The sequence below is a fragment of the Plasmodium cynomolgi genome, chromosome 1 (genome assembly GCF_000321355.1).
Source record: "Plasmodium cynomolgi strain B DNA, chromosome 1, whole genome shotgun sequence".
In the NCBI taxonomy this organism is placed as follows: Eukaryota; Apicomplexa; class Aconoidasida; order Haemosporida; family Plasmodiidae; genus Plasmodium; species Plasmodium cynomolgi.
In genome coordinates this window covers 556,413-564,828 of record NC_020396.1, presented here as the reverse complement: position 1 = coordinate 564,828, position 8,416 = coordinate 556,413, and the positions used below count along the sequence as shown (strand labels likewise).

The following is an 8,416-nucleotide window of genomic DNA, read 5'->3' as shown; positions in this document are numbered from 1 at the left end:
TATAATTTGTTTTATTATTTAATATAAAATACAATTTAATTTTTGTGAATTATTTTATTATAAAGTTCCGTTTTTATTTAATTTGTGTACTTTATTTAAATATTTAATTTAAATATAACTATTCTTATATTTTATTTTAAAAAACATTTTGTATTTACTATTATTGTATATATATTTTATTCTTTTTTCTGTTTGTTGTATTTACTTTTTTAACTTTTTGCACGTACATATTTTTATCATTATTATAACAGATTATATTAAAAATATATTTAAAAGAATTATGCATCTCAACATGTCTTTTGTATTAAAAAAACAGAATAACTATTTTTAATTCTGAGTTACCGTTAATAAATATTTGATTCTTATTTTTATCTATATATTGAATTTTCACAGACACAACTGTGTATTCGAAATATAACGTCAATGTAACTTATGATGAATATTGACTTATGGAAACGCATTTTGTCTTTCTTTAAATCATTTATTTATGTCTTTCTTTGAGCAATTAAATTCCTATTTTTAAGTTGTAGCATTTAACCGTTGACTTTATTATGTCCAAATTAAAAATATATATACAATATAACATATTTTATTGCAAGGGATGTAACTGATTCATGAAGTACTTTTTGATATTTTTTTATGCTTCACAAACACTTAGTACCTTTGAATGTTTTTTTACCGAAATACCTATGTTACAAGTTCCTATGGAATTGATTCTAAAATATATGGATTCACGAGATGATTATTTTTTTAAATAGACAATATTTTTAATGCAGCGTTAACTTTTAAAAACAATAGGGAATTAACTTTATAATACAAGATAAAAACTTGTTAAAACACACAAAGAACAATGGACTCCGTTGTCTATTTAAAAGATTATGTCGCCTATTTTAAATATTTAATAATATAAATGCAGCACTATATTTATGTGCTATATTCTTTACTTTCATATTTGTCAAAATCGCACAGGTCCTTAGCACATTTCTGTAGCACTTTTTAGTTTGAGGATTTTTTATTTTTTTTGCTGTCTGTCCTATAACTATAATCGTTATTATGTAAACTGTTATCACATTTTAAGCAATTTCATGCACATTAGCATTCTGAACCTAAAGAATCATATAAGTTTTGTTCACAAATCAGGAACACCTATAATTCCTAATAATTGTCTTAATTTGCATAAAATTTTCGTGCCCAGTTTCTTGAACTTAGTACAGTAATAATAAAGCTGTTAAAATGTCATTCTATTCTAAATATAATTCTTTTCTCGGCTTTCAATATTTTTTACCCTTTTCAAAAAAGACAACCTTTATTAAATAAAGCTAAATAACACATCTAATGGGGAACGAAATTTTCCTGATTTATTAGTTATTCACAATAGTTTTTATCAAAAACAAGGTTATCATTTCTTTATAACTGTTTTAATCTTAATAAGCGTTTATGAATTTAACACTTAAAGAAAAACGCATTTTATTCAAGGATATTCAATTTTTGAAATATTTGAAATGAATCATGAAACATCAAAATAATGTGTTCAACACAAATTATTTAAAAAAAATTGCATAAACCTTTTGTATATAAACCCCTATTATGCACCTATTCATTCAAAAATATAATCCTACATTGCAATATTGTTCTTTTATGCTATCACGCACACAGTACACTTTATAATGCTTATTCTGATTTTTATAGACCATGAAACTTTTTATAAAATGTGGTAAAAAGGACAAAAATGAGCAATATAAACGTTTATCAAATTGTGTGTATATCAAATATTTTTGCAAATAGTTTTTTTACTTGCTCTCTTAAAACACATATTTTTCCCTCCTTACTATTTGTGCACAATTGAATTATCACAGAAACATTTTAAAGAAAAATTTTGGATTTTACGAGTATACTGAAGACCGGAATTAAAGTTAATGGAGCGAACATATTACAATTTTTTCTTTTCTGTCATTTTATATGCATTTCATTAAACGGTTTTTACAAAATTGCAAGTAAAGAGAGGGTTTTTTTTTTACAATAATTTGTCGTTGAAGCAATAATTTTGTAAATGTAAGAAATATTAAATGTCTCGTTAGAAAAGAGTATTAAGGGATAATATGTTCTCATAAAGACGCAAACACAGCACCAAAAGATCATTTTCACCTTAGACAATTTTTTTTTTAATAACACCTTAGTAAGTTTTTGCTTTTACCATCAACATGTGCAGAATTTTTTTTTTCTTTATAAAGAATAATGAAGTTTCGAATGAATAATTCGAAGAACGCTGCAAGAAAGCGTCTCTTTTGATGAACTCGTAAGTAATTTATAAAATAAGCAAATTAAATTTTGTAGATTTGTTTTTTTTAAACACAGAAAAAAGTTTGTGCACTCTTTTGCTCTAAGTTTGAATTAGGAAAAGAAGAACATATGTATTTCTTGTTTACAACCTTCCGTGGTAAACTAAAATAATGTTAATAAATTCATAGGAGGTTGTGTAAAAAATAATAAACTATAACAAACATAAATGTTAGTATTCTTTGAAAGATGTAAGGGCAAATTAGGATACAAAACGTGTAAAACGTTTATTAAATCATGCATCTTTTCTTAGAATANAAAATGAAAAATTTAGAGAAAAAAGGACACGAATACCTTGTGCTTTTTTACATCATGCTTAACTGCACAGTGTTTTTCTACATTGCGTTTCTCTATATTTTTTTCCTTAATTTGAAGGCGTCAACGCCGCTTAAGTAATAGTAGGGCTTCCTTTTCACTCTAATGAATCCATTTTTTTCATAGAAACCTATAATGACAAAAATAGAATGTCATGCACAGTATGGCACTAAGTGGTATACAGACATATGCACAAATATATACTTAAATGAAAAAACAAGTATTACGTAATGTAGGCTTGTTCGTTGCTTCTGCTTCCAGTTGAACCTAACGGATAAGTAAAATAGTAACAAAATAAGTATATATGCAAAATTATCAAGCTTGATCAGAACGCTTAATTTTTTACAACAAACGGTAAAGGTGTGTGTACCTCATTTATGCCATACAAATCTTGCATTAATTTTATACTTTCATTTAATAGGTATGTGCCTAAAAATGGGAAATTTTCGTGTTTATGATTTCGCAGAATGCTTTAAATATTGACACGCAACATTGAACAGAATTATAACCTAGACCACAGCTTCTGACAGATTTGTGAACTGCTATCATGCCTGTTAACATTTATAGATAGTGAAAAGAAAAAAAAGTGGAACAAATCGAATTTTTCATGGATAGATGCACACTCATGTGTAGAGCTAGTAGAAACAATGTTGCACGCTAATTTTATGTATTTTTGCTTTTTCCTTTTACATATATATCCGAATGTCGTTGGTTCATCATTTTTACATTTTGTCGTAATTTTGCTTATTACTGTTCCCATACACTCTTCATCACATAAGCACTAACGTTAATAAAAAAAAAAATAAAGAAATGGTCGCTTTTTTCATGTATAAAAACAAAAAGAAATGGTGCAGCACTACATATTCATTAACACACATTAAAGATTTACATACCATTAGTGCAATTTCGCTATTCAAAATCGNTTTAAGCAAAAAAATGTTATATGGTTCAGATAATTCACTCCCCAACAATTCGTATACGCTTTGCAGATAATTTTTTGGAAAGGTTTTGTATTGATAAATTTTAATTCTCTTGTTATTAAAAACAGCTGTTCTGTAAATGCCATTTTGGTTTACAAGACCTTCATGATTGTCATCAGTGGACTCATGTTCTCTTGGTTTATCATCACGTTCTTCTAATTTTAAATCATTTGTGCGTAAGGACAAGGGATTGGAGCAATTATCAGTATTTTCATTTTTTGCATTATCCATTGATACAAACTCTACATTAATTTTGGTAAAATGATTAACTGCGAAGTGTATCTCAAATGGATTGCAGAGGATGGGAAATTATATTTGATCAAGTGAACTTTTGTCAAAATTAAAGCACATAATTTTAAGTTTTCCAGTTTTACTTGTTAATCATTTAATAATGAAAAGTTTTCATTTCATCACAAAAAAAAAAAAAGGGAAAAAAAGGAAAAATTACATATGCCCGCAGTAGGCGGAGTATCGCTGCCGTTTTATGAACTGCCACCTTTTTATACTTTAAAAAAAATATTTGAAAAAAAAAAAAAGCACGTAATAAAAATTTCGATTTGCAAATGTTAATTAAAAATACGCCAAAAAAAAATAGAATTATTTTAAAATGTACATGATATTGTGCAGGTACGGCAATACACATACTTTTAATGGTTAACAAAAAAAAAAAAAGGGAACGGGTTGCTTTTTAAAAATTATAATAACACTATTTCGGATGTTGTTATGAATAAATAAAACAAATAATATGTGCAAAAACAAGTTATACCTAATGACAACTCGTTTTTACACATTTATGGTACAAATAAAGCCACCTTCATTTATGGAAATGAAATTATGCTTGGTATATTTTTGTTTAACGTAAAAAGGGGTAAAATGGATTGAACATTTAACCCTATAAATAGGTCCTTTTGTGGATACGTTTTTATTGGACTAAAATGATTCATATGCTTAATTTCCGTTGCTTTCGTTTCAGTGCTTTTTTTTTTTTTGTAATGATAATAAGCATCATCGTATTTATGAGAAGAATATATGTAGGGTATCCTTGACAAATTATTGTAAGCGTGTATGTTAGAGTATATCGAATAATCAGAATTCCCATCCAAGTTTATGATTCTGTTTTTAGTGTTCATAATGTCATATATATGAACAGAATTTGTGTATGTGTCTAGAGAAACTAGGAACTGTTCATTGTCTATAACGTAAAAATCGTTTAGGTGTTTTCTCAGGTTACTATTATCTATAAATCTATCATAAGAGGTTACCAAACTGTTTTTTGTCTCGTCGTTATGTTTACAAGGGGCATACCGCATGTCGTACAGTCCTATATGATTATTAGTTTTTGATAATATATACTGAAAGCTGTTGCTTAATGAGTATATTTTATTTACGAATCCTTCATTTGGCTTCAGTTTCGAAATGGTGTTTAAAAAATTACACCGCAAGTCACACAAATATATATGTTCTGTATTGCAACACAAAAAAATATTGTTGTTTGATTTGTTCACACTTTCACAACATATTCCTTTTTTTTTATTATCATTGTACTTCGCCGCATTTGATGGGTAGAAGTTATGGGGGGTGCCACTACTATGCTTGTTTCTCATTTTTTCATTTGAGTTATGTGCAGCAGATGCGTATTGACCGTGGTTGTTCTTATTCGAACGGTTGTTCAGATGATGCTTTGACTTGTCTGCAAAATGGTCATGTCGATTTTTTGTCGTTTCATGTTTGCTTACGTGCAGATCGTCATTTTCCTCATTTGGATCTTTACTAGGATGTTTCCTTTTATTATAACCCTTTTTCTGTGCGTCATTTTGGTAATGATAATCCACGGATGATCTTCTTTCGTTTAGGTTCGCTATTTCCTGCCCATCTTCATCATTTCCCATTTCGCCTTTTCGTTTTTCTTTTGCCCTTTTCGCGTGAAAGGATCGTTCCTTTTTTAGGAAGCCATAATCACCAATTAAATTGCTAAATGGATGCTGACTCCCGCTTAAAATATTGTGCAAATAACATGATAAATCTTCGTTCATGGGTAATAAGTCATGGACTTTTAATTTCTTGCTATCCCATATGCAATACGGAACTCCATCATTTTTTATTGTGTTAAAACTGAAGCAGGGGTTACTGCCGCAAATAAAAATTTTATCAATTTTGCTATCAGGGTGGTAAGCATAACCCTCATTCATGTTATGGCTAGCAGTTTCCCATGTATTTCCATTATCAACCGCGTAACAGCCATCTTGAACTGATGGAAACAGCTTAAAATAATTAATTTCGCTCGCAAAACTGTACGTAACTATTTTTGGATCACGCTGAAAAAAAGAACAGATGTTAAACATACATAGCAAGCTTTTTTCATCCTTCATATTCGGGTAGGACGAGTAGGCAATATATTCAGAGTTGAAAATGCTAAAATGAGATAATATTTGTGGAGAGACGCATAACAATTCAGTGTTCTCCTTAGAATACGTGCAAAAATATTTTGTGTCTGTATTGTAGTACATGTTTTCATGAATCATATCCTCTAGTGGAGACTTGTTATCTTTCTGAATAAAGTTCCTTATATCAATAGCTCCTAAGCTGAAGGAACAGTTGTTTTCCTTGGTCGTACTAAAAATAAAATCTTCATAAAGTGGATTACTGAATAGGTGAAAAAACGACTCCGCTGGCTTGTACGTTCTTAAAATCCTGGTTTCGTTCGTATTTACATCTAAATGTCGAACGGGCATAATTTCATGAATCCTGCGTCCACTTCTTTCTTGAAACATCCCATTGTATAGGGCATTATTCTGTGTAGAAGAAATTGGTCGACTGAGCACATCATGATCTATATCAACTGTTGCGTTTATGTCGTCATATTCGTCCCTATTTCTGTGCACATGACTATAACTGTAATTGAAATTGTTGCTAGTGCTGTTGCTAGCATTAAAGGAACTGCTCCCATTACGGAACGGACTCCCACTACTGTTGTTTCTACGCCTGTTAGCGTAAGTTCGACTGGGAATGTGATAAAAATAGTAAAAATTAGCCCTGTACCTATTTATAATGATGTTCGACTTAAAATTTTGCATGCTACGAGCATTTACCTTTTCGTGTGTCCGTCCGAACAACTTTGGAATAAGCAGGCCACTACTCCCTGTTCCATCACATCCAGGGGACATATGATTTTCATTTTTTATTTGCTGTATTTTCTTGTTGGAGTAATTTTTCTTCTTTCGACTAGCGCAACTTCTCGTTTGCTCTTCTGGTGAGTTAGTATATGCACTTTGTTTCCTAAAATTTGGGTACGAATAAAATGGTTCGTTTTTGCTTATGTCCAAATATGTCCTGCCTTTTATCATATTTTCACTTATCAGTTTCTGGCACACGTTGAAGAATCTAATGTCGGCGGCGGTAAGTTCCATGGTATCATTTCTTTTAGGGTTTGGAAAAGGGCCCGTTCTTGGGTCATTCACTCCGTGCACGCAGCGAGTGCCGTCTTCCTCATCCGTGTCGTCCCTGTCATTCTCGTCGCTCTCGTCATTCGCGTCCTCAATTTGATTGTTCAAGCTGCTGATGCTGTGGACAGTACTCACAGCGTCCAGACCATTTTGAACATTCGGGTTGGGTACACTGCGCGCTGTCATGCCTCCCCCCCCCGGATGACAGAACGATGAAGTGTTATCCGATTGAAGGTCGCACAAATCTTCCACGTGAATATACTGGTACGAAGCGCTGTTAATAAAAATGGGCGGCAAACTCAAAATGGAATTTTCTCGAAAATGGAAATTCCGGATGCTCTTGAGTATATTAAAAATATTTTGATTTTTTGAAATGCATTTTTTTAAAGAATTTAACTCATTATTAATTAGTTCTAAATTTTTTTCTTTACTAAATGTGGAACATGCATTATTGTCTAAAGACATATGACCTTGATTGTCGTTATGTTTCACATTTGACTTATGCGCGTTGGAGTGTTTTTTTTTTTTTCATTTCTTTTATTCCATGTATCCTGTGAAATTTTTTTATTACCAAATCTTTTCCTTCTACATTTGTCTGGCGATTTTTTCTCTTGGCATTGTTTATTTGTCTTTCAAATTCTTCCTCCTTCAATTTCTTTTTCAATTCATTGTCTATCAGATAATAGCGATTTTTCTTCTTATCGTAGTAGTAACCTGGTATACTTAATGGTTCCTGTGGGGATTCTTCATTCATTCTTGTGTTATATGTAAACGTGTTTTTTTTTTTTTTGTTGTTTTTCTTTTTTAGCCCCTCTTTACGCGATCATGATGAGTTTTACATACGTAGGACGGTTGCGGGAAGTCACCACATTTGCGCGTGAGCTGAACGGTATAGCGGACATGTATATAGGCTCACCTTGGCTAAATGCCAAGTGGTGGTTGTTTCGAAGCGCGCGTCGATTCGTGGAGCGCATGAGCTTGAACGCATATATAATCTATGCGTATATGCCTACGCGTATATGTTATATTGCATATACTTGCGCCTGCGCGGGGACGGCGGAGAAAAAGGGCGTAAACCTCGGCGCTAGGAAAAATGCCACTCAACAACTCGACAGCCTGGTCATCAAGTGCCACGAAGGGCAAAACATGTCAAAATTGTTACGAGGCCGCGTAAAAAGCTTCCTTTTTTGTTTTTTTCTAAAAATTTGAAAGCAAATTTTTTTTTTTTTGGCAAACTGGTTTAGTTAGTAACGACAAGCTAACGTTTTAGCAAAAATCGGAACTCGGGGTTACACGGCTTGCATACATAAAGAAATATGTAAATGGATGTATAAATGTGCA

The 8,416-nt window shown here is 31.3% G+C and overlaps 2 protein-coding genes across 2 annotated transcripts; both read right to left on the bottom strand.

Annotated features, from left to right (window-relative positions):
* Nucleotides 1-2,687: 2,687 nt before the first annotated feature.
* Nucleotides 2,688-4,131, bottom strand: PCYB_012180 (hypothetical protein; the record flags this gene model as incomplete). The annotated part of the gene is made up of 5 exons (XM_004220724.1): nt 3,546-4,131; nt 3,162-3,433; nt 3,023-3,122; nt 2,880-2,919; nt 2,688-2,782 (listed from the first exon to the last, which is right to left on the bottom strand). Exons 1-5 carry the CDS (start codon nt 3,861-3,863, stop codon nt 2,688-2,690), a joined length of 825 nt encoding a protein of 274 aa, XP_004220772.1. The 5' UTR covers nt 3,864-4,131.
* A 319-nt stretch (nt 4,132-4,450) lies between these two features.
* PCYB_012170 (hypothetical protein) lies at nt 4,451-7,829 on the bottom strand (the record flags this gene model as incomplete). The annotated part of the gene is made up of 2 exons (XM_004220723.1): nt 4,451-7,573; nt 7,647-7,829. The coding sequence occupies 2 exons, from the start codon at nt 7,827-7,829 to the stop codon at nt 4,451-4,453; spliced, it is 3,306 nt and encodes a 1,101-aa protein (XP_004220771.1).
* Between the last annotated feature and the right edge of the window lie 587 nt (nt 7,830-8,416).